Raw genomic sequence first — 26,419 nt, 5'->3', positions numbered from 1 at the left:
TCAAAACAAGTTCTAAGCCATCATTTTTTCCAAAGAAAATACTAACTTTATAAACATAAATACGACAAGCTAAGGACTAAAACACCAAGAATATGTATTATTGAATGCTTATCATTCTCCCATGCCCCCCGGACCCCCTCTAACAAAAAAAATATAAAGTATTGATTGATACTTTTGAAGATTTGGATACTTTTAAAAGAAAAAAATACACATTTGCATAGATTAAGTTTACCCAACTATAATAACTATGCAACCAGTAAACACCCCCTGTTATTTCACCGAAACAACCAACTCAATTATCTATGGCTTGGAGCCCAACTTCAATTCCAATACCCTCTTTAAAAGAGGGTGAACATTACATTAATTTCTTTTTATTTGTTGAAATCGTGTGAATCTCATCACAAAGTAAAGTCATGAAAAAATGTATTGCAGTGGTGAGAGACCTGCATCATTTTAACCAATAAAAGAGGCAGCAACATTCACCCTCTTTTGAAGAAGGTGAACAAAATTGCACTCCCTTTCCTATTCCAAAACTCTCACACATAATGACCCCACTTCATACACTATATAGTAACAACAAAGAACTCCTCCTCTTCTCTATTAATTTCTCCATTCTCCCAGTGAAGAAAACCTCTCGAGCAACAAGAAAGAAGAAAGAAAGGAAAATGGCTCTGAACCTCAATCCCATCGCCTTGAAATATTCCCACAAGTACCCTTCCTTTGCTCTTCCCCCAAAGCCAAATCTCCAATCTCCAAAGTTTCTGAGGGCCTCCACCCTCAGCTCCGGCTCCACGTTAGTTTTTTTCTCACCTCATTTGAATATATATATATATATATATATATATATATATATATATATATATATATATATATATATATATGATATACTTCTATACCAAGCCGCTGCAAAGCGGCTCTTTATAGAGCTCAGTGATATCAGCCGTCCGTTACGGTATTGGACGACCCAGATTGAAAATAAAAATACTTGTTTACAGCTGCTCTGTAAACAAGATTTCCTCAATATATATACTAGTATTGTGCCCATTCTAAGCACGGGATAAAAAAAATCACATTGGTGTTTCTTTCAACTTTGTATATCAAATGGGCACAACACTAGTTGATAAAAAAATAGTTTAATTTTTTTTTGTCTCGTGTTCGATGCGCACTAGCAGTGTTTCCGTTATATGTACTGAGAAACATACGTGTGATGGAAAATAAGTTTAAAAACCACATGACCGTGCTCCATGAGCGTAGAATAATGTTTTCTCCATGTCAGATCTCTCCACGTCTCTCTAGCTCCCTCTCCCTCTCTCTGTCTCTCTCTTTTTACAAACATAAAAAAGTAAAACTGTGCTTATGTGCTTCATGATCATGGATCCATTGTCTTGGCCTTGCCTTGTACCCAAACAGAGCATTTAATTCCGTTTCTCTCTTATTTAGAGAGGTTGAGAGTCTCAAGAAGCCTTTCAGCCCTCTTCGCGAGGTTCATGTTCAAGTAACTCACTCAATGCCACCCGAAAAGATAGAGATCTTTAAAAACCTGGAGGATTGGGCCGAGCAGAACATCTTGGTTCATTTAAAGCCGGTGGAGAAATGCTGGCAACCGCAGGATTTCCTACCCGATCCTGCTTCCGATGGATTTCATGATCAAGTCATGGAATTAAGGGAAAGGGCAAAGGAGGTTCCAGACGATTACTTCGTTGTTTTGGTTGGAGACATGATCACAGAAGAAGCACTTCCTACTTACCAAACAATGCTAAATAGCGGAGATGGTACGAGGGACGAGACAGCGGCGAGCCTCACTTCTTGGGCAGTGTGGACGAAGGGATGGACTGCTGAAGAAAACAGGCATGGCGATCTTCTCAATAAGTACCTCTACCTATGTGGACGAGTAGACATGAGGCAAATTGAGAAGACAATTCAGTATCTGATTGGGTCAGGAATGGTAAGATGCATGCTTCCAATAATTTTTCAGCTGTTTCTTGTCTTTTTTTTTTTTCTTTTGTCTATGTCAACTTAGCGATTAGGCTTTGGTCAATATTTGAATTTGACATAGCGAAATTCACAAGATTGAGATTAGTTAACGTACTAATCCAAACGAGATGGAAACTCCTAGCTTCGAGCAATTTCTTGAATCCACAAGAGGAAAGACAAAGTTTGTAATATTATTGATGAAAATGTGAGGCAAACATTAGATTACAACCCTTTAATAGGCCCGAAACCTTAGAAATCCTAAAAATAAAGTCGGAAAATAAAAAGTCCCAAAATTTGGGGCTTTTTCTAAAATTAAAAACGGGAAGAAAAACAGGACTTTCCCCCAAAAGAACCAACTAATAAGGAATTACGGTTTAAAAGTTATTAATGAATCAAAATTTTTCTAAAACAGCAAAAACGTAAATTGAATGCCTAAACGAAGGAATTAGGCTAAAAAACACCATTAGCCACGTCTTAGGGTGGTGTGAAATGACCGAATCGCGAAAATATGTCAGCCCACCAAGTTGCCTATTCCGAGCTTGTCCGAATTTTGCCAAATCGGATAATCGGAAACTAAACATCGTTTGGGCTTCAAAGGCTTGACACGGTCCAGCTGATCTTGAAATTAGGTCTTCGTGTGTTCTACATCAGAATTACATTGCGAAACATTACCTAGTTGTAGCGTCTTCTTACATCGACGGGAAGAAACAGACATTTAAAATGTCTTGTTCTCTTTGCTTTTCAAAAAGTATTTTTCAAAAAATACCCTTAAATTCTTCTTAGATTTCCTCTACTTTCAACATTTCTCACTCTATCTCTCTTCACCTATTACCCCTATTATTTTTTTAAAAAAATTTCAAATCCAAATCCAAACTCAGCTAAGTTCTTGAAAGCAGGGTTTTCCCTACTATTCTAATTGAGAGGAACAGTTCTTTTTGCTCAGTCAAGTTAAGCTATAACACTCTCCAACTATATTGTCAAACTTAATTCCTGATTTTAATTGTAGAAGAACAACAATATATTTGGACTCCGAGTTCTAATCCGGCATAAGCGTGTCCTAACCTCTGATTTTTACTGGTGGACGGCCTTCTCTTTCTTGTTTCAGGATCCTAGAACCGAAAACAGTCCCTACCTCGGTTTCATCTACACGTCGTTCCAAGAACGAGCAACTTTTATCTCTCACGGGAACACAGCACGGCATGCCAAAGAGTACGGAGACTCGAAGTTGGCTCAAATTTGCGGGACCATTGCCTCTGATGAGAAGCGCCACGAGACCGCTTACACCAAGATAGTCGAAAAGCTCTTTGAGATCGACCCGGATGCAACCATGCTGGCTCTAGCCGACATGATGAGGAAGAAAATAACTATGCCAGCCCACTTGATGTATGATGGTCGCGATGACAATCTGTTTGACCATTTCTCGTCCGTGGCTCAGAGGCTTGGAGTTTACACCGCCAAGGACTACGCTGATATATTGGAGTTTTTGGTTGGGAGGTGGAAGGTGGAGGGCATAACTGGGCTTTCTTTGGAGGGACGAAAAGCCCAGAATTATGTTTGTGGGTTGCCTCAGAGAATTAGGCGGCTGGAGGAAAGGTCTCAAGGCAGGGCAAAAGAAGCACGTTATGTTCCGTTTAGCTGGATCTTCGATAAACAAGTGAAGCTCTGAGGGTCTACTGCAGGTGAATTTTTAAAACAGGTGAATTTTTTTGTAAGATTTGTGTTATGGAGACTCTCGCAGGTACGTCAAAACTTATGCGAGAAAAGAATGGCTAGCCCCTATTTCGAAAGGCACTCCAACACGTGGGGGGAAATTTCTATTCTGGAGTTCCAGACAAGAAACTTCATTCAAATACTACTTCCTCCGTCCCTTTTTTAGAATTCAATATTCCATTTTAGGCTGTTCTTTAATAAGTATTCATTTTGTAAAGTTAGTAGATAAAAGTTGGTATATTTTCCATTTTACTTCTAAAAGTATATTCCATTTTGAAAAGTTAGTGAATAAAAGTATAATTGATTGGCTTTGTTTGGTTGAGAGTTTAGTTTAGTTTAGTTTTGGTAGTGGGTAGAGAGAGAAATAGGGTAATGATTGAAAATAGAGATAATGATTTGAGAGAGATAGAGATAGATGAAAAAGTAATAATTGAAGAAATAGGATAATGATTGAAAAAAGAAGTAGAGTAATAATTGAAAAACAAAACAAAATCAAAACAAAACTTAGAAACGAACATAGCCGAAGAGGATGAGGACTTGGTCAAATAGGACACATGGATGACAATATCTTTATAGAGGGTAAGTAGGAAAAGTGAAGATAAAAGTTAATATAAAATGTGTAATGATTATATTTTTTTAATAAATTAAAATTATGAAACAAGACACTTAAAAATAGATGGAGAAAATACATCTCGTACTTTTTCATAGTCAAAATTAGAGTTTGATCCTGACTCAGAAGGAAGGCGGCTAGCTATATAAGCTTAACAAATCTAAGTCTGTTTGGGCCATATTTGGGCCGTTCTAAATTAATTACGTGATTAGTTAAATAATGTTTGAATTAATTAATTTATTTCGGCAAGATAAAGCCGAAGAGGATGAGGACTTGGTCAAATAGGACACATGGCAGCCTTGTCCCTTCTGCCAAAGAGGATGAGGACTTGGTCAATATTGAATTAATTAACAGTTTAGAGCATCCGCAATGGAGTTTGGTCAATGTGGCTTGGTTATCTGCGGAGAGGAGTCAATACAAATTATGTGTCAATAGAAATCCGGGACGGCAGAATCATTGTAAGAATACGCGGGAGCCCGAAACGGCGAAACCGAGGTTGGGTGTACACAAATGATTTTTGAAATATTGATTTGAAAAGTGAAAATGATGACGCGGTCTACGAAAATGTTGCGTATGAGAAACTCTGATTACACAGACACTGATGCCAGTTGAATAGTGAATGTGCATGTGTTATTGTTGACTGCTTATCTGAAAGTTGTTGAATATGCATGTGTTATTTTAGAAATCGCTGAATTTACATGAGCTAATATACTACTTCTATGTCCTTTTGTTTATAATTATGGGTTAGCGGTATGAGATTATTCTTCTGAGGTTTTGTAGCTCACGGTGTTACTGTTGTAACTTTGACATATATATTATACTGAGGGTGACGCTGGTATAATGTGCCTGACTTTGTAGAGGAGCAGGATGAGTTCTACACTTTGGAGGCTTTCGAAGCCGAGAAGCTGGGTAGGATGGAAGAGCAAGTGGAATAGTAGATAGGAACCCTAGTTTCCGTCCCTTTGTTGAATAAATGTACTATTGTAAGAATTATGCTCTAATAATGAGCCAGACCCTATTTAGATTTTCAATAAAAAAATGTTTATTTAACGTTACCAAAATTGAGAGCGTTACATCTATCTCCATTAATTTAGTCAACTATGAGTTGGATCAAAGAAGCCTTCTTCTTACCTCTTTAAAAGGAGGGAGGAAAGCTACGGGGAAAAAAAACCCTACTCAATTTTCTACTTTAATTTTGTTCTCTTGTAAATACTTTGGTACTTGTGATCAAAGAAATCAAGGAGGACAATTGTTTGTAAATTTATTTATGCATTTTAATAAAGTTGTTTTTCACCGAATCATTAAAATTGGATTTTAATTATGTTTTGTTAAATTTAATTTATGTTTTGTGAATTACAGATATAATATAATTCAATAAATTTATAATCAATTAAACTCTTTTCCAGGAAGCATCCAACTGACACTTGGCCTATGACAAACAATTTCCCCAAATGAACCCTCCACCAATTGTCTGGTTCTGGTGCCACATAGCCAACAAAATAATTCAATAAATTTATAAGATCATGGAATCGGAACATCTGAAACATGTGTCATAATAAGTCATGAGTCATTGGCCAACCATATGCCATGACATGATGAGTCATAAGTTATCCTTAGAGTCGGCCCAACAAACATTCCATGTTTCGTAAAACTATTCATTAATTTATTTTTGTCTGGATCAGTTTACGCATATTTTAGAAATTAATCTCATTGTCCATCAATAAGAGGCTGATGTAAAATCTGAGAAAAAAAATTCCATATGAATTGGCTCATAATAGTTGATGAAACCTGAAAGGTTGCGAATCTCAAATAGTCAAACCTTAATTAGAAGAAAGTATTCCAATAAGTATCATGCAATGACTATCAGACCAACCCTTGAGATTATTGTTTGAACAGTCCTTCTATCCGCAAAGACAATTTGCAGAGAACCACGCAGAGACAAACGCGTTTGGTTCCATTTCGGGTCCCGAAAAAATCTAGAAAAATATCCATAAATTTTTGACCCTACGAATCCAAAAGTAATACTTAACGATATCCGCTGGACCTGATTTTTTACAGGGCCCCATAAGATAATATTCAAAAATTTATGGATATTTTTCTAGATTTTTTCGGGACCCGAAATGGAGCCAAACGCGTTTGTCTCTGTGTGGTTTTCTGCAAATTGTCTCTGCTCTTAAAATTTAAAAAGAAAAAAAAATGGATAAGGCTCAACTTCAAAACCTAAAATGTGCCTAAAGTTAATTAAGAGCTTAAAATGATTGCTAAAATATAAATTCAAAAAAGAATCCAAATACAAAGTATCACTAAATTCCTATGGCGCAGTGCACATAAACGGCCAAATCAGCTGCTCTGCAGGGAGCTGCTCGACAGCATCCTCGGTTAATAGAAAAAATGTTCTCACAAAAAAAAAAAAAGGTGTTCGCGTCCTTTATTCTCTTTCCACATAGTATTTTCTTTTTCTTTTTTTTTTATCATCACATAATATTTTCTTTGATATGCAAGATTACAAACCTTTAATTTCATGTGTTTTTTTTTTTTTTTGGAAATTTGCAATTACACCCCCTGTACTATCACTAATTTAAAGATACACCTCATGTACTTTAAATTTAAGCATTTACGCCCCTTGTAGGTAAAAATACAGGGGGGCATAAGTGCAAATTCCCATTTTTTCACTTGAAAGCATAGGGGTGTAAGAGCATACGCAGTGGAATAAGCAAAAGTGAATAATCAAAATATGTCATATTAGATTTTGATTATCCATTTAAAGGTTGCTAAAGTTAGTAATGTCATGTCTCATATTGGTTATTTTTTGCTCATAATCAAAACCAATGGGACCATTGCTTCCTTCCCTGAGTTTTCTCCAAACTTTTCCCCTTCATTTCATGTAAATCTTTTGAAAAATTGTTTATGTTAAAAAAAATTTTTAAAAATTTTTGTTCTTGAAAAAAAAACAGTTTATTAAACAGTTTGTGGAAGAAAAAAAACAGTTTAAGTTAAAAATAGTTGGATAAAAAAATAGTTTATGAAAAAAAATGTGTAAAAAAATAATTTTGTGTAAATACAATTTTAAAAAAAAATAGTTTTAAAAAAAATTGAAGAAACAGTTTTTATAAAAAAATTAAATAAATATAGTTCATATAAAGATGGGTTTTTTTTTTTACAAAAAGTTTCTGAAAAGAATAGTAAGAATAGTTTTTTATAATTATTTTTTGAAAACATTGTTGAGAGAGAAGATTTTTGTGTAATGATGGGTATACTTGATTCAGAAAATGTGGAGATCGCTAAATTTGGTTATTGGCAAAAGGGTGCTAGTTTTGATTATTCAAAAGCCAAAATTTGATGAGTTGCTAAGAGGTTGTTAAGTTTAGTTATTCCAATGTAAGCATTTTTTTGAATAAACATTGCTAACTTTAGCAACTTTTTGTTTTGCTTATTCCACCGTGGATGCTCTAAGTTCTTAAATTTGAAGTACAAGGGATGTATCTTTAAATTGGTGATAGTACAAGGGGTGTAAGTTCAAATTATCCTCTCTCTTTTTTAGTAAATACCTTTATTTATTGTTGTGTGGATGCCAATCAGAAAGAAGAACGTTGATCGTTCGATAAGAAATGAAAATTTTCTTATTTATTTTTGTAAAATATGGGATATTTTCCCTTTAAATGTCCACATTTAACGGAGTTCCAAAAAATATCAAACGTAAAACGTTTTAAAACTCCTTGCTATATGTAAAGCGATTTCTGAAAACTGCTAGAAAAAAATAGCCTTTTCTTGTCTTTACTATTTTCTTTCCATTTAATTCAGTCTTTATTTTTTTTAGAAGAAAAGTAACAACTTCTTTTAACTTGAGTCGTTTTCTGGTTTCTTATTTCATGAGGGAGAGAGAGAGAGAACCGGGAAGCCCTAAAAGGTAGTCCGGTTGGATGATGGATTTGTATCCTATGCAATTGATTAGGATTCGATTCTTAGGATCAAACCGCAAGAAGTAATTTCTGTTGAATTTCATAGTTCCGGCGTGAATGCTCTGCCTTTGACCAGACTGGAGAGACGATTAGTTGGGCGTGGAAAGTTGATCCGAACACCCAAAGAGAGAGACAGACAGACAGACAGACAGAGAGAGACTGACTGCTGACTGGTGGATTCCATCCCATGCACAGATTTCTGAATACTGCTAGCAAAAAATAGCCTTTACTTGTCTTTATTTTTTGTTCATTTAATTCAGTCTTTTATTTTTGGGAAAAGTAACTACTTCATTTAATTCAGTCTCCTTGTCAAAAAAAATCAAGAGTGGGTATGGATAAAAAAATCAAGAGTGGGTTTGGATAAAAAAAATCAAGAGTATCTATTTTTTTTTGAACGGCCAAAAAAATCAAGAGTAACTAGTTCTTAGTTTTCTGGTGTTTTAGGATGGGTTTGGATTAAAAAATCAAGAGTGACTTTTTTTTTTTTTTTTGGTCTTTATATAGCTTTTTGACTTCTTTTTTTTTCTGTTGTCTTTTTTAAAAAAAATATGAGTTTCAATAAAAAAAATTTGTAATTTTCGATTTCTTTCGCCAAGACGAATAAATAAGTCACAAAAATTTGACGAAAAACTAACACATGGCTGTGCCCACATAGTGTCCGAGCAGCGTATCCGGGCCATCCAAAAGTGTGTTGGACGGCTCAAATAGAAACACTCTCTGCTAGAACCCCACTAGTACTCTCTTTCCTCTGTCTCTCTCCTTTTTCTATTCAAATTTGAGCTGTCCAAAACTAAATTGAACGGCTAGATGCACTCCTTGGGCCCCGAAAATTTCTCCTCAACTTCAATTCCAAGTACTCCTTTCTTGTTCCAAAACACTCACATGCACATAATGACCCCACTTCATAACAAGAAGAAAATCTCCTCTTCTCTCTTCTCTTCTCTATTAATTTCTCCATTCTCCCAGTGAGTGAAAAAAAAACCCTCTCGAGCAACAAGAAAGAAGAAAGAAAGGAAAAAATGGCTCTGAACCTCAATCCCATCACCTTGAAATGTTCCCACAAGTACCCTTCTTTTGCTATTCCCCCCAAGGCAAATCTCAGATCTCCCAAGTTTCTCAGGGCCTCGGCCACCCTCAGCTCCGGCTCCACGTTAGTTTTTCTCACCTCCTTTGAATTTTACTCCATCATTCTTCTTTAATCAATTGTCTATTTTTCTATCTGGGTTTGTGGTACTTTTCTCCTAATAGGTCAAAACGACTTATTTATTTGTCTTTATTCAAATAAAAAAAATTATATTTGTTAATTTTACTTCAAACTTTTGTGGTTTATTAATTTGTCTCGTTGAGATGTATTGGAAAAGTAAGAAAATTTGATCGAAACTCATAAAATAATTTTTTACTTTTTCGATTCTTCTTGACGAGAAGAATCAATAAGTCACAAAAATTTGACGCAAAATGAACGAACGCAAAAAAAAAAAAAAAGAATAAAGACAAAAAAAAAATACTTAACTTTTTAATCCGAACAAAAATTTGGCTCTGGAATGGTGGAATTTGCATGGGTATGCTCCGATCTTTATGTCAGTTTCTGCTAAATGTCAAATGAATCGTGACACGTAAGTCGTGAGCAAGTGTTTTGCTGAGAACGAAAAAAGCTGTGGGAACTGATCATATAAGCACCTACCGTACAAAGATTGGCATGCGGGGCCACTCTTGATCCCGCACGGATAATCCAAGTTCAAGGATCAAGCACCTACACTCACTTATCGTATTGAGCTGATCTATGTTTCGCGGGCCACTCGAAAAAATTATTACTTATCATATTTAGCTAATTTTTCGCGGGCCAACTTGGAAAATTATTTAACAATTATTGAACGGCTCGGACCATATAAGCCCCGACCTTGCACAGTTTGGCATACGGGGTACACTCCTTGCCCTGCATGGATAATCCGAGTCCAGGGATCAACACTTGCACTCATTTATCATATTGAGCTGATTTTTCGCGGACTCACTTGAAAAATTATTTTGCAATTATTGAATAGCTCGGATTATTCCATGTGGAACTGGAATGGGTTCCGCGCGCCGTACCGACGGTGCACAGATGGTAGGTTCCCATAGAAGGGCTCTACTGAGAATGTGTTTGTTTTGGGTACATAAGCATCTTCTTTCAAGATTTAGATGCATGGGCCATTATTTGACTATCAATTGTAACTAGAGGGGGGCATCGTATCGTGTCCAGTCGTGTTTGTATCGTGTTGTTTCGTATTTCGTGTCTTATTGGGTTCTTGTCAAAACAACTATTAAAATAAAGGGAAAATGACGGCTAAGGACGTGTTTTGATAATTAATACCCGCCAATGACATTTTCAGTATTAACAAATGTTCTTAGTTTATCTTTGACGAATATTAATTATCAAAATACGTCATGGGCCGTCATTTTCCCTAAAATAAATGTGTCAAATAGCTTGACACTAACCCAATCTGTTTAAAATCGTGTCGTGTTCTAGACCCGAAGTTTGGGTTAACACTAATAAGACCCTTTTATTTTTTTTAGTATTTACACATAATTATATACTTTCCAATGTTTAGAACGAACTACTTATTTAATTTAATAAAAAAAATTGAAGACATTTTCAATACCATCATAATCATAGAAATGATAAAACCGGCCTAATCATGATATTGAAAAATGTCTGAAGTCACAACTTGGCATAGGTCTCAAAATTGCATAATTTTGTAGGATTTTCAGCTAAAATAAAATAAAAAAAAGCACCTAACAACTGTAGAATAACTCTATACAAATTTTAAACTAAAAGATTAGGCCTACATAATGAAAAAAAATTCCAATAAGCACCAACCATGCACAGATTGGCACGCAGAGCCAACTCCCGGTCCTGCACTGATAATTCAGGTCCAGAAATCAAGCACCTACACTCACTTATTGTATTGAGCTGATTTTTCGTGGGCCCACTCGAAAAATTATTTTAGAATTATTGAATAGCTCAAATTATCCGTGCGGGACCTGGAGTGAGCTCCGCGCGCGTGCCGATCTTCGCACCGCACCGATGGTAGGTTCCCATGGAAGGGTTCTACTGAGAATGTGAAGTATGTATTTGTTTTGGGTACGTACGCATCTTCTTTAAAGATTCAAAAGCATGGGCCATTATATTTGACAGTCAATTCTAACGGTGAATTAATTCTCAGATTTAAGGGCAGGGAGCTTGTTGGGGTCCACCCATAGTGGTGGGTTATTTTGTGTAACACCCATTAGTGTTGGGTGTTGAGCGTATTTACCCTTGGAGTCCCTTATATATAGTTGTAAACCCTATTAGGATTAGTGTGTGACATAATGTGAGGGAGAAGGTGAGGCGAGCGTGAGGGGCCGGTCTGTGGCCTCCCGGAGAGGAACCGGTGTGTGGTTCCTGGAGAGTTTTTTTTATCTTTATTGTATATTGTGTGAATATATAATCAAATAGAGTTTTTCTCTGAAATCACTGCGTGTGTTTGTGTGTGTGGTGTCCCTCACGGTCCTAACAGAGCTCGAATCCCTCGTCTGAAATCCATCTCTATATGCTTGCTTCCCTATATATCAATGTACTAATTTTCAAACCACTCAATGCACTAATTTTCATACTCCTTTTTTTTTTTTTTTTGGTAGTAAAACTGTGCTTATATGCTTCTGAGTTCTGATCATTGATCCATTATTTCTATCGGCATTGCCTTGTACCCAAACTGAAATCGAAGCATCTAATTCCGTTCCTGTCTTATTTAGAGAGGTTGAGAGTCTCAGGAAGCCTTTCAGCCCTCCTCGCGAGGTTCATGTTCAAGTAACTCACTCAATGCCACCCGAAAAGATGGAGATCTTTAAAAACCTGGAGGATTGGGCCGAGCAGAACATCTTGGTTCATTTAAAGCCAGTGGAGAAATGCTGGCAACCGCAGGATTTCCTGCCCGATCCTGCTTCCGATGGATTTCATGATCAAGTCAGGGAATTAAGGGAAAGGGCAAAGGAGATTCCGGACGATTACTTCGTTGTTTTGGTTGGAGACATGATCACAGAAGAAGCACTTCCTACTTACCAAACAATGCTAAATACTACAGATGGTACTAGGGACGAAACGGGGGCGAGCCTCACTTCTTGGGCAGTGTGGACTAGGGGATGGACTGCTGAAGAAAACAGGCATGGCGATCTTCTCAATAAGTACCTCTACCTATGTGGACGAGTAAATATGAGGCAAATTGAGAAGACAATTCAGTATCTGATTGGGTCGGGAATGGTAAGATGCATGCTTCCAATAATTTTTCAGCTGTTTCTTGTCTTTTTTTTTCCCCCCTTTTATCTATGTCAACTTAGCGATTAGGCTTTGGTCAATATTTGAATTTGACACAGTAGAATTCACAAGAGATTATAGTTAGCGTATTAATCCAAACAATATAGGAACTTGTAGCTACGACCAATTTCTTAAATCCACAAGAAGAAAGACAAAGTCTGTAATATTATTGATGAAAATGTGAGGCAAACATTAGGTTACAACCCTTTTATAGGCCCGAAACCCTAAAACCCTAAAACCCTAAAAATAAAGTCGGAAAATAAAAAGTCCCAAATTTTTTTCCTAAAATTGAAAACGGGAAGAAAAATAGGACTTTCTCAAAAAGAACTAACTAATAAGGAATTATGGTTTAAAAGTTATTAATGAATCAAAATTTTTCTAAAAGTAAATTGAAGGTCTAAACAAAGGAATTAGGCTAAAAAACACCATCCCTCACGACTTAGGGTGGTTTGTAATGACCGAATCGTGAAAATAAGTCAGCCCACCAAGTTGCCTATTCTGAACTCGTTCGAATTTTGCCAAATCGGATAATCAGAAAGTAAACATCGATCACGGAATTGGGCCTTCATATATGTGTTCTACATCAGAATTACATTGCGAAACATTACCTAGTCCTACCCTCTTCTTACATCTACGGGAAGAAGCAGACATTTAAGTTCTTGAAAGCAGGGTTTTCCCTACTATGCTAATTAGAGAGGAACAGTTCTTTTTGCTCAGTCAAGTTAGGCTATAACACTCTCCAAGTACTATACTGTCAAACTTAATTCCTGATCTTAATTGTAGAAGAACAACAATATATTTGGACTCCGATCGAGTTCTAATCCGGCATAAGCGTACCCTCACCTCTGATATTTACTGGTGGACGGCCTTCTTTGCCTTGTTTCAGGATCCAGGATTCGAAAACAGTCCCTACCTCTGTTTCATATACACGTCGTTCCAAGAACGAGCAACTTTTATCTCTCACGGGAACACAGCACGGCATGCCAAAGAGTACGGGGACTCGAAGTTGGCTCAAATTTGCGGGAGCATTGCCTCTGATGAGAAGCGCCACGAGACCGCTTACACCAAGATAGTCGAAAAGCTCTTTGAGATCGACCCTGATGCAACCGTGCTGGCTCTGGCCGACATGATGAGGAAGAAAATAACTATGCCAGCCCACTTGATGTACGATGGTCGCGATGACAATCTGTTTGACCATTTCTCGTCCGTGGCTCAGAAGCTTGGAGTCTACACCGCCAAGGACTACGCGGATATATTGGAGTTTCTGGTTGGGAGGTGGAAGGTGGAGGACATAACTGGGATTTCTCCGGAGGGACGAAAAGCCCAGGATTATGTTTGCGGGTTGCCTCAGAGAATTAGGCGGCTGGCTCCAGGCAGGGCAAAAGAAGCACGGTATGTTCCGTTTAGCTGGATCTTCGATAAAGAAGTGAAGATCTGAGGGCCTACTGCAACTCTCTTGCCACAAAAAAAAAAAACAGAAATTGAAATAATAGAAGAGGTGAAATTTTGAAGTTTTGTGACGTACACGTTTTAGTGTATATATTATACAACTGTTAAACTAGTACTTTGTTAGACCTGTTTTATATTTTTATCATTCTTATTTTTTAGTTATTTTATATTTGCAGGTATCAAAAAAAAGGTTGCTTAATAAATTAGAATTTACGGAGGAAAGAGTAAGCAATAAACATGGAGCAATTAGGAACAAGTATGTTTCGTAGCTCAAGGGGCAAAAAAGTGTTGGATAGGAAGCTGAAGGTCTACAGATGAAGACCTTGGAAGTGCATCATAGAAGTTTTTTTATGCATTTTAATAAAGTTGTTTTTCACCGGACTATTAAAATTGGATTTTACGTGTGTTTTGTTGAATTCAATTTATGATTTGTGAATTACAGATATAAATTGTGTTTTGATGGATTTAATGAATATTTTGATTTTATACAATTGTTTGGCAAAAGAAAAAACTAAAAATAGTTAAAAGCTACTAAAAAAAAAGAAGTTGTCTTGAGATAGGTGCTAGAATGCACCAATTTAATCCACCTAATTTTTACACTTTGTCAGTCCATTTATATTGTTATTTGATATATTTGTGTTTGTAGGCCTTTGAAAATCGTGCAAATTAAAAGGTCTTACAAAGGATTGCACGAAGATTTACTAGCATTTATTTGGTGGAGAAAACAAGATAGCAATAGAATTAACTTCCAAAAAAAAAGATAGCAATAGAATTGGGCTTATGAATTTTGGTCCTGTTATCCACGTGGGCTTAGAAGTGAAATTGTTATTCGTAGAATTATTATGCTGCGAAGGGAGCTGCTAGAGCCACCGATCCATCCCATCCCCATTTTGCACCGACCAACACGTGGAACCCATTTTGAGTTCCGCACGGATGATGCAAACTGTTCAATAATTTAAAAGAAAAAACCAAGTGGGCCTCGTGAAAAATCAGCTCAATTTGATAGGGAAAATGACGGCCCAGGTGGTGTTTTGATAATTAATACCCGGCCAAGGACAAGCAAAAAACATTTGTTAATACTGAAAATGTTCTTGATGGGTATTAATTATCAAAACACGTATTTGGCCATCATTTTCCGAATTTGATATTTATAGATACACGATATGTGTAGAGGACTCTGTGTGCCGGTCGTTTTAAAATTGGGATGGGATAGGTCGGTGGCTCCAGGATAACATTGCTATGAAACAATAAAATTTACAATAAGTCTATTGACACAGATTTGTTGTACGAAGATCCAGCACAGATTTTTGTGTCGGGCCCACTACGTGTCTCACACAAACAATCCAAGTCATTCATTAAATGTAAAATATTTTTTTTATTGCCCTCACAAAAAATTAGCTCAATCCGATACTTAGAGCATCCCCAATGGGGATGTATTTCAGAAGAGGATGTATAGTTATTTTAGATGTAAAAAGTGGTTAAAAGTTGGTTAGATGTAAAATAGAACCCATCCCTATCCAATTGTGAGATGTAAAAAAAAGATGGATAATTAACCAACTTTCCATTCTCCTTAATTTTTCTCAACTTTCTTAATCCTAATTCAAGTACTACTTCCGTTGAAAAATAATTTTGGTATTCGGTAATTGAGAACTTAAAAAAAAAAAATTCCGGAAAAAAAAAATACTTCCGTCCCGTATTTTTGTTTTTACTTCTCATCCACTTCAGTAACACAATTTACTTCATCCATTTAGATTGTGGTTGGTTGGTACCGATAATCGAATCTTGACTAACACACAAGTAAGCATTACAAATTGCTTCATCTTGATCAGAGTTGAACGATTTTAAGGTTGGACATTAAAATCAATAGCAATTCACAAAATGGAGTCCGGAAATGGATCAAAATTCATTTAGACATTTAATCAAACACCCGAAGTGCCAAGGTTCTAAGCATCGCACGTGGCAAGATAAACTTGCTGACGCATGATCAAAGAAGTTAACAACTACACGCTTTGAACGAAAATAAGAGATTCTCAATCCATCTACGAACCGGCTTTAAGCTCAAAAGGCAAGATAAACCACTTAACCAACCAAGTCTCGAGGGTAGGAATTGCCCATTGACCAAGCCTAATTAACTACTCACTCATGCTTAAAAGGTTAAGAACAAAGCTAAAAATGACAAACATATTTAACCAACAAAACTGAAAATAAACTTGATATTAAGTAAGATCTAGAGCATAGGTACAACTTTAATAAATGAGAAGTTAACAAACAACAATTAACTAAGGACAGATTGAGAAACTGGGGTATGGCTTTGGATGCTCTTTGCTGCCTCTGCCAGGATGAGGAGGAATCACATCATCACTTGTTCTTTGATTGTTCATATTCTACACGTGTTTGGCAGTACTTGGTGTCAAAGAATAGAGTGGCTGGCATTCCTAATAATATGGGAGATGTCCTTGATTGGTTGCAGGGCAATGTATCTTGGGATACTTTCAGATTTGTTAGTTTGAAGAGTACATTGGCAGCTACTGTTTATGGTCTTTGGCAGGAAAGAAACTCTCGTATTTTCTGTGCAAAAATGAAGGATCATACTCAGGTGGCAACAGATATAGCCAATGGGATTCGTGCTTTCCTTAGCTCCAGAAGGAATGTAAAACAATCCTTGCAAAATCGGAGTATTTGTGAGATATGGAGCTTGCCTCATAGGATCATGCAATCTGTATAGTTTTTTTTTTATAGGGTGTTCTTTGATTTTGTTTTCTTGTTTAGAGCTGTTACGTATGGCTGCCTGTTTTGTTGTTTCTTGTAAGGGGATTCTATCCCTTATACTTTGTTTCTTGGTTTGAGCCTAATAAAATTTTGTGCACTTATCAAAAAAAAAAAAAAACAATTAACTAAGATGGTTCTACAAAAATTAACTAAGAAAGCATGAAGAACAACAATGGAGAAAACTTAAGCAAAAAGAAACAAATCTAAGGCAATCTAGATCTCATCTAAGGAGAGAGAAAATATTATTTATACTCATGGCTTTCTCTCTCAAAAACAGCTCAAAAACTAACACTTAAACACACCTTGGTATCGACACAACCAAAAGGGGGTATCGATGTTTTTGGTTGTATAGATACCGAGCAACTTAGCAAAAGGGCTCTTGGCCACCGTAACGTCTTGGTATCAATACAACCAAAAAAGTTGTATCGATACCATAAAGTTAAGATCACTATCTTCATGGTTGCTAAATGGTATCGATACAATCAGAAGGCTGTATCGATACCGTCTTACTTAAAGTCAGATCGTTAGCTCTACAGCTTCCAGCAGCTTTCATAGCATTTTATTTTCATTCCCTTAACCAAAAGGCTGTATCAATACCGCCTTGTTAAAGTCAGATCTTTAGCTGCATAGCTTCCAATAGCTTTCGCAGTATATTATTTTCATTCCCTAAACTTAAGTAAAGACTGCATTTTAAACATTTCTTTTAACTTTTCTTTACTTCAATTTATTTAATGAAAATAAGGAAATACTCCCCATTTGGATCCAACGGCATTGCCAAAAAAATTGAGATTTCAATTCAATCAAAATGTTGACCTCCAGCTTTTTGTGTAAAACAAAAAACTGCACATTTTTCTCTAAAAGTAATGGCTCAAAACATGACATTTCTATTCAAATAAAACCTAGCAAATTTGCAGTTACTCTTAGAAACATTCAAGGATCAATTACCGCCATTTTTTATCACGAAAATTGATACTTTTTCGAAAAGTCATTTTTTCATACTTAGACAAATTTTAAGGGACCGACAGGGTCTTCCTTAGTTTCTTGGGTACTTGGACGCACTCAGGCCATACATAGCGTCAAAATACGTCTTATTCACACGATTTACTTGAAAACACTAAAAACATACCATACATGCAATAACAAAAAAGGGGGAAATAATGGCCATGGACATGTTTTGATAATTAATATATGCCAATGACATTTTCAGCATTAACAAATGTTCTCAGCATATCTTTGGTGAGTATTAATTATCAAAACAAGTTCTAAGCCATCATTTTTTCCAAAGAAAATACTAACTTTATAAACATAAATACGACAAGCTAAGGACTAAAACACCAAGAATATGTATTATTGAATGCTTATCATTCTCCCATGCCCCCCGGACCCCCTCTAACAAAAAAAATATAAAGTATTGATTGATACTTTTGAAGATTTGGATACTTTTAAAAGAAAAAAATACACATTTGCATAGATTAAGTTTACCCAACTATAATAACTATGCAACCAGTAAACACCCCCTGTTATTTCACCGAAACAACCAACTCAATTATCTATGGCTTGGAGCCCAACTTCAATTCCAATACCCTCTTTAAAAGAGGGTGAACATTACATTAATTTCTTTTTATTTGTTGAAATCGTGTGAATCTCATCACAAAGTAAAGTCATGAAAAAATGTATTGCAGTGGTGAGAGACCTGCATCATTTTAACCAATAAAAGAGGCAGCAACATTCACCCTCTTTTGAAGAAGGTGAACAAAATTGCACTCCCTTTCCTATTCCAAAACTCTCACACATAATGACCCCACTTCATACACTATATAGTAACAACAAAGAACTCCTCCTCTTCTCTATTAATTTCTCCATTCTCCCAGTGAAGAAAACCTCTCGAGCAACAAGAAAGAAGAAAGAAAGGAAAATGGCTCTGAACCTCAATCCCATCGCCTTGAAATATTCCCACAAGTACCCTTCCTTTGCTCTTCCCCCAAAGCCAAATCTCCAATCTCCAAAGTTTCTGAGGGCCTCCACCCTCAGCTCCGGCTCCACGTTAGTTTTTTTCTCACCTCATTTGAATATATATATATATGAGATATACTTCTATACCAAGCCGCTGCAAAGCGGCTCTTTATAGAGCTCAGTGATATCAGCCGTCCGTTACGGTATTGGACGACCCAGATTGAAAATAAAAATACTTGTTTACAGCTGCTCTGTAAACAAGATTTCCTCAATATATATACTAGTATTGTGCCCATTCTAAGCACGGGATAAAAAAAATCACATTGGTGTTTCTTTCAACTTTGTATATCAAATGGGCACAACACTAGTTGATAAAAAAATAGTTTAATTTTTTTTTGTCTCGTGTTCGATGCGCACTAGCAGTGTTTCCGTTATATGTACTGAGAAACATACGTGTGATGGAAAATAAGTTTAAAAACCACATGACCGTGCTCCATGAGCGTAGAATAATGTTTTCTCCATGTCAGATCTCTCCACGTCTCTCTAGCTCCCTCTCCCTCTCTCTGTCTCTCTCTTTTTACAAACATAAAAAAGTAAAACTGTGCTTATGTGCTTCATGATCATGGATCCATTGTCTTGGCCTTGCCTTGTACCCAAACAGAGCATTTAATTCCGTTTCTCTCTTATTTAGAGAGGTTGAGAGTCTCAAGAAGCCTTTCAGCCCTCTTCGCGAGGTTCATGTTCAAGTAACTCACTCAATGCCACCCGAAAAGATAGAGATCTTTAAAAACCTGGAGGATTGGGCCGAGCAGAACATCTTGGTTCATTTAAAGCCGGTGGAGAAATGCTGGCAACCGCAGGATTTCCTACCCGATCCTGCTTCCGATGGATTTCATGATCAAGTCATGGAATTAAGGGAAAGGGCAAAGGAGGTTCCAGACGATTACTTCGTTGTTTTGGTTGGAGACATGATCACAGAAGAAGCACTTCCTACTTACCAAACAATGCTAAATAGCGGAGATGGTACGAGGGACGAGACAGCGGCGAGCCTCACTTCTTGGGCAGTGTGGACGAAGGGATGGACTGCTGAAGAAAACAGGCATGGCGATCTTCTCAATAAGTACCTCTACCTATGTGGACGAGTAGACATGAGGCAAATTGAGAAGACAATTCAGTATCTGATTGGGTCAGGAATGGTAAGATGCATGCTTCCAATAATTTTTCAGCTGTTTCTTGTCTTTTTTTTTTTTCTTTTGTCTATGTCAACTTAGCGATTAGGCTTTGGTCAATATTTGAATTTGACATAGCGAAATTCACAAGATTGAGATTAGTTAACGTACTAATCCAAACGAGATGGAAACTCCTAGCTTCGAGCAATTTCTTGAATCCACAAGAGGAAAGACAAAGTTTGTAATATTATTGATGAAAATGTGAGGCAAACATTAGATTACAACCCTTTAATAGGCCCGAAACCTTAGAAATCCTAAAAATAAAGTCGGAAAATAAAAAGTCCCAAAATTTGGGGCTTTTTCTAAAATTAAAAACGGGAAGAAAAACAGGACTTTCCCCCAAAAGAACCAACTAATAAGGAATTACGGTTTAAAAGTTATTAATGAATCAAAATTTTTCTAAAACAGCAAAAACGTAAATTGAATGCCTAAACGAAGGAATTAGGCTAAAAAACACCATTAGCCACGTCTTAGGGTGGTGTGAAATGACCGAATCGCGAAAATATGTCAGCCCACCAAGTTGCCTATTCCGAGCTTGTCCGAATTTTGCCAAATCGGATAATCGGAAACTAAACATCGTTTGGGCTTCAAAGGCTTGACACGGTCCAGCTGATCTTGAAATTAGGTCTTCGTGTGTTCTACATCAGAATTACATTGCGAAACATTACCTAGTTGTAGCGTCTTCTTACATCGACGGGAAGAAACAGACATTTAAAATGTCTTGTTCTCTTTGCTTTTCAAAAAGTATTTTTCAAAAAATACCCTTAAATTCTTCTTAGATTTCCTCTACTTTCAACATTTCTCACTCTATCTCTCTTCACCTATTACCCCTATTATTTTTTTAAAAAAATTTCAAATCCAAATCCAAACTCAGCTAAGTTCTTGAAAGCAGGGTTTTCCCTACTATTCTAATTGAGAGGAACAGTTCTTTTTGCTCAGTCAAGTTAAGCTATAACACTCTCCAACTATATTGTCAAACTTAATTCCTGATTTTAATTGTAGAAGAACAACAATATATTTGGACTCCGAGTTCTAATCCGGCATAAGCGTGTCCTAACCTCTGATTTTTACTGGTGGACGGCCTTCTCTTTCTTGTTTCAGGATCCTAGAACCGAAAACAGTCCCTACCTCGGTTTCATCTACACGTCGTTCCAAGAACGAGCAACTTTTATCTCTCACGGGAACACAGCACGGCATGCCAAAGAGTACGGAGACTCGAAGTTGGCTCAAATTTGCGGGACCATTGCCTCTGATGAGAAGCGCCACGAGACCGCTTACACCAAGATAGTCGAAAAGCTCTTTGAGATCGACCCGGATGCAACCATGCTGGCTCTAGCCGACATGATGAGGAAGAAAATAACTATGCCAGCCCACTTGATGTATGATGGTCGCGATGACAATCTGTTTGACCATTTCTCGTCCGTGGCTCAGAGGCTTGGAGTTTACACCGCCAAGGACTACGCTGATATATTGGAGTTTTTGGTTGGGAGGTGGAAGGTGGAGGGCATAACTGGGCTTTCTTTGGAGGGACGAAAAGCCCAGAATTATGTTTGTGGGTTGCCTCAGAGAATTAGGCGGCTGGAGGAAAGGTCTCAAGGCAGGGCAAAAGAAGCACGTTATGTTCCGTTTAGCTGGATCTTCGATAAACAAGTGAAGCTCTGAGGGTCTACTGCAGGTGAATTTTTAAAACAGGTGAATTTTTTTGTAAGATTTGTGTTATGGAGACTCTCGCAGGTACGTCAAAACTTATGCGAGAAAAGAATGGCTAGCCCCTATTTCGAAAGGCACTCCAACACGTGGGGGGAAATTTCTATTCTGGAGTTCCAGACAAGAAACTTCATTCAAATACTACTTCCTCCGTCCCTTTTTTAGAATTCAATATTCCATTTTAGGCTGTTCTTTAATAAGTATTCATTTTGTAAAGTTAGTAGATAAAAGTTGGTATATTTTCCATTTTACTTCTAAAAGTATATTCCATTTTGAAAAGTTAGTGAATAAAAGTATAATTGATTGGCTTTGTTTGGTTGAGAGTTTAGTTTAGTTTAGTTTTGGTAGTGGGTAGAGAGAGAAATAGGGTAATGATTGAAAATAGAGATAATGATTTGAGAGAGATAGAGATAGATGAAAAAGTAATAATTGAAGAAATAGGATAATGATTGAAAAAAGAAGTAGAGTAATAATTGAAAAACAAAACAAAATCAAAACAAAACTTAGAAACGAACATAGCCGAAGAGGATGAGGACTTGGTCAAATAGGACACATGGATGACAATATCTTTATAGAGGGTAAGTAGGAAAAGTGAAGATAAAAGTTAATATAAAATGTGTAATGATTATATTTTTTTAATAAATTAAAATTATGAAACAAGACACTTAAAAATAGATGGAGAAAATACATCTCGTACTTTTTCATAGTCAAAATTAGAGTTTGATCCTGACTCAGAAGGAAGGCGGCTAGCTATATAAGCTTAACAAATCTAAGTCTGTTTGGGCCATATTTGGGCCGTTCTAAATTAATTACGTGATTAGTTAAATAATGTTTGAATTAATTAATTTATTTCGGCAAGATAAAGCCGAAGAGGATGAGGACTTGGTCAAATAGGACACATGGCAGCCTTGTCCCTTCTGCCAAAGAGGATGAGGACTTGGTCAATATTGAATTAATTAACAGTTTAGAGCATCCGCAATGGAGTTTGGTCAATGTGGCTTGGTTATCTGCGGAGAGGAGTCAATACAAATTATGTGTCAATAGAAATCCGGGACGGCAGAATCATTGTAAGAATACGCGGGAGCCCGAAACGGCGAAACCGAGGTTGGGTGTACACAAATGATTTTTGAAATATTGATTTGAAAAGTGAAAATGATGACGCGGTCTACGAAAATGTTGCGTATGAGAAACTCTGATTACACAGACACTGATGCCAGTTGAATAGTGAATGTGCATGTGTTATTGTTGACTGCTTATCTGAAAGTTGTTGAATATGCATGTGTTATTTTAGAAATCGCTGAATTTACATGAGCTAATATACTACTTCTATGTCCTTTTGTTTATAATTATGGGTTAGCGGTATGAGATTATTCTTCTGAGGTTTTGTAGCTCACGGTGTTACTGTTGTAACTTTGACATATATATTATACTGAGGGTGACGCTGGTATAATGTGCCTGACTTTGTAGAGGAGCAGGATGAGTTCTACACTTTGGAGGCTTTCGAAGCCGAGAAGCTGGGTAGGATGGAAGAGCAAGTGGAATAGTAGATAGGAACCCTAGTTTCCGTCCCTTTGTTGAATAAATGTACTATTGTAAGAATTATGCTCTAATAATGAGCCAGACCCTATTTAGATTTTCAATAAAAAAATGTTTATTTAACGTTACCAAAATTGAGAGCGTTACATCTATCTCCATTAATTTAGTCAACTATGAGTTGGATCAAAGAAGCCTTCTTCTTACCTCTTTAAAAGGAGGGAGGAAAGCTACGGGGAAAAAAAACCCTACTCAATTTTCTACTTTAATTTTGTTCTCTTGTAAATACTTTGGTACTTGTGATCAAAGAAATCAAGGAGGACAATTGTTTGTAAATTTATTTATGCATTTTAATAAAGTTGTTTTTCACCGAATCATTAAAATTGGATTTTAATTATGTTTTGTTAAATTTAATTTATGTTTTGTGAATTACAGATATAATATAATTCAATAAATTTATAATCAATTAAACTCTTTTCCAGGAAGCATCCAACTGACACTTGGCCTATGACAAACAATTTCCCCAAATGAACCCTCCACCAATTGTCTGGTTCTGGTGCCACATAGCCAACAAAATAATTCAATAAATTTATAAGATCATGGAATCGGAACATCTGAAACATGTGTCATAATAAGTCATGAGTCATTGGCCAACCATATGCCATGACATGATGAGTCATAAGTTATCCTTAGAGTCGGCCCAACAAACATTCCATGTTTCGTAAAACTATTCATTAATTTATTTTTGTCTGGATCAGTTTACGCATATTTTAGAAATTAATCTCATTGTCCATCAATAAGAGGCTGATGTAAAATCTGAGAAAAAAAATTCCATATGAATTGGCTCATAATAGTTGATGAAACCTGAAAGGTTGCGAATCTCAAATAGTCAAACCTTAATTAGAAGAAAGTATTCCAATAAGTATCATGCAATGACTATCAGACCAACCCTTGAGATTATTGTTTGAACAGTCCTTCTATCCGCAAAGACAATTTGCAGAGAACCACGCAGAGACAAACGCGTTTGGTTCCATTTCGGGTCCCGAAAAAATCTAGAAAAATATCCATAAATTTTTGACCCTACGAATCCAAAAGTAATACTTAACGATATCCGCTGGACCTGATTTTTTACAGGGCCCCATAAGATAATATTCAAAAATTTATGGATATTTTTCTAGATTTTTTCGGGACCCGAAATGGAGCCAAACGCGTTTGTCTCTGTGTGGTTTTCTGCAAATTGTCTCTGCTCTTAAAATTTAAAAAGAAAAAAAAATGGATAAGGCTCAACTTCAAAACCTAAAATGTGCCTAAAGTTAATTAAGAGCTTAAAATGATTGCTAAAATATAAATTCAAAAAAGAATCCAAATACAAAGTATCACTAAATTCCTATGGCGCAGTGCACATAAACGGCCAAATCAGCTGCTCTGCAGGGAGCTGCTCGACAGCATCCTCGGTTAATAGAAAAAATGTTCTCACAAAAAAAAAAAAAGGTGTTCGCGTCCTTTATTCTCTTTCCACATAGTATTTTCTTTTTCTTTTTTTTTTATCATCACATAATATTTTCTTTGATATGCAAGATTACAAACCTTTAATTTCATGTGTTTTTTTTTTTTTTTGGAAATTTGCAATTACACCCCCTGTACTATCACTAATTTAAAGATACACCTCATGTACTTTAAATTTAAGCATTTACGCCCCTTGTAGGTAAAAATACAGGGGGGCATAAGTGCAAATTCCCATTTTTTCACTTGAAAGCATAGGGGTGTAAGAGCATACGCAGTGGAATAAGCAAAAGTGAATAATCAAAATATGTCATATTAGATTTTGATTATCCATTTAAAGGTTGCTAAAGTTAGTAATGTCATGTCTCATATTGGTTATTTTTTGCTCATAATCAAAACCAATGGGACCATTGCTTCCTTCCCTGAGTTTTCTCCAAACTTTTCCCCTTCATTTCATGTAAATCTTTTGAAAAATTGTTTATGTTAAAAAAAATTTTTAAAAATTTTTGTTCTTGAAAAAAAAACAGTTTATTAAACAGTTTGTGGAAGAAAAAAAACAGTTTAAGTTAAAAATAGTTGGATAAAAAAATAGTTTATGAAAAAAAATGTGTAAAAAAATAATTTTGTGTAAATACAATTTTAAAAAAAAATAGTTTTAAAAAAAATTGAAGAAACAGTTTTTATAAAAAAATTAAATAAATATAGTTCATATAAAGATGGGTTTTTTTTTTTACAAAAAGTTTCTGAAAAGAATAGTAAGAATAGTTTTTTATAATTATTTTTTGAAAACATTGTTGAGAGAGAAGATTTTTGTGTAATGATGGGTATACTTGATTCAGAAAATGTGGAGATCGCTAAATTTGGTTATTGGCAAAAGGGTGCTAGTTTTGATTATTCAAAAGCCAAAATTTGATGAGTTGCTAAGAGGTTGTTAAGTTTAGTTATTCCAATGTAAGCATTTTTTTGAATAAACATTGCTAACTTTAGCAACTTTTTGTTTTGCTTATTCCACCGTGGATGCTCTAAGTTCTTAAATTTGAAGTACAAGGGATGTATCTTTAAATTGGTGATAGTACAAGGGGTGTAAGTTCAAATTATCCTCTCTCTTTTTTAGTAAATACCTTTATTTATTGTTGTGTGGATGCCAATCAGAAAGAAGAACGTTGATCGTTCGATAAGAAATGAAAATTTTCTTATTTATTTTTGTAAAATATGGGATATTTTCCCTTTAAATGTCCACATTTAACGGAGTTCCAAAAAATATCAAACGTAAAACGTTTTAAAACTCCTTGCTATATGTAAAGCGATTTCTGAAAACTGCTAGAAAAAAATAGCCTTTTCTTGTCTTTACTATTTTCTTTCCATTTAATTCAGTCTTTATTTTTTTTAGAAGAAAAGTAACAACTTCTTTTAACTTGAGTCGTTTTCTGGTTTCTTATTTCATGAGGGAGAGAGAGAGAGAACCGGGAAGCCCTAAAAGGTAGTCCGGTTGGATGATGGATTTGTATCCTATGCAATTGATTAGGATTCGATTCTTAGGATCAAACCGCAAGAAGTAATTTCTGTTGAATTTCATAGTTCCGGCGTGAATGCTCTGCCTTTGACCAGACTGGAGAGACGATTAGTTGGGCGTGGAAAGTTGATCCGAACACCCAAAGAGAGAGACAGACAGACAGACAGACAGAGAGAGACTGAC

General features: G+C 36.1%; 2 protein-coding genes across 5 annotated transcripts; both read left to right on the top strand.

The window, feature by feature from the left end:
• Positions 1 to 523: 523 nt before the first annotated feature.
• Positions 524 to 5,355, top strand: LOC131300697 (stearoyl-[acyl-carrier-protein] 9-desaturase, chloroplastic-like). Of its 2 annotated transcripts, none has more exons than XM_058326652.1 (4): positions 524 to 793; positions 1,441 to 1,945; positions 3,080 to 3,653; positions 5,153 to 5,355. In XM_058326652.1, exons 1-3 carry the CDS (start codon positions 546 to 548, stop codon positions 3,638 to 3,640), a joined length of 1,314 nt encoding a protein of 437 aa, XP_058182635.1. In that variant the 5' UTR covers positions 524 to 545; the 3' UTR covers positions 3,641 to 3,653; positions 5,153 to 5,355. The 2 variants fall into 2 exon arrangements, with proteins under 2 accessions (XP_058182635.1, XP_058182636.1); XM_058326653.1 differs by having other exon boundaries at positions 3,080 to 3,670.
• A 3,867-nt stretch (positions 5,356 to 9,222) lies between these two features.
• On the top strand, positions 9,223 to 23,357 carry LOC131300694 (stearoyl-[acyl-carrier-protein] 9-desaturase, chloroplastic-like). Of its 3 annotated transcripts, none has more exons than XM_058326649.1 (4): positions 18,572 to 18,841; positions 19,443 to 19,947; positions 21,082 to 21,655; positions 23,155 to 23,357. In XM_058326649.1, the coding sequence occupies exons 1-3, from the start codon at positions 18,594 to 18,596 to the stop codon at positions 21,640 to 21,642; spliced, it is 1,314 nt and encodes a 437-aa protein (XP_058182632.1). In that variant the 5' UTR covers positions 18,572 to 18,593; the 3' UTR covers positions 21,643 to 21,655; positions 23,155 to 23,357. The 3 variants fall into 3 exon arrangements, with proteins under 3 accessions (XP_058182634.1, XP_058182632.1, XP_058182633.1); XM_058326650.1 differs by having other exon boundaries at positions 21,082 to 21,672; XM_058326651.1 differs by lacking the exons at positions 18,572 to 18,841; positions 19,443 to 19,947; positions 21,082 to 21,655; positions 23,155 to 23,357 and adding exons at positions 9,223 to 9,403; positions 12,022 to 12,526; positions 13,467 to 14,114.
• The last annotated feature ends 3,062 nt before the right edge of the window (positions 23,358 to 26,419 follow it).

This window comes from Rhododendron vialii, chromosome 9a (genome assembly GCF_030253575.1).
Source record: "Rhododendron vialii isolate Sample 1 chromosome 9a, ASM3025357v1".
Lineage (NCBI taxonomy): Eukaryota > Viridiplantae > Streptophyta > Magnoliopsida > Ericales > Ericaceae > Rhododendron > Rhododendron vialii.
The sequence above is the reverse complement of the archived record's forward strand: the minus strand, read 5'-3'. Positions and strand labels throughout refer to the sequence as shown.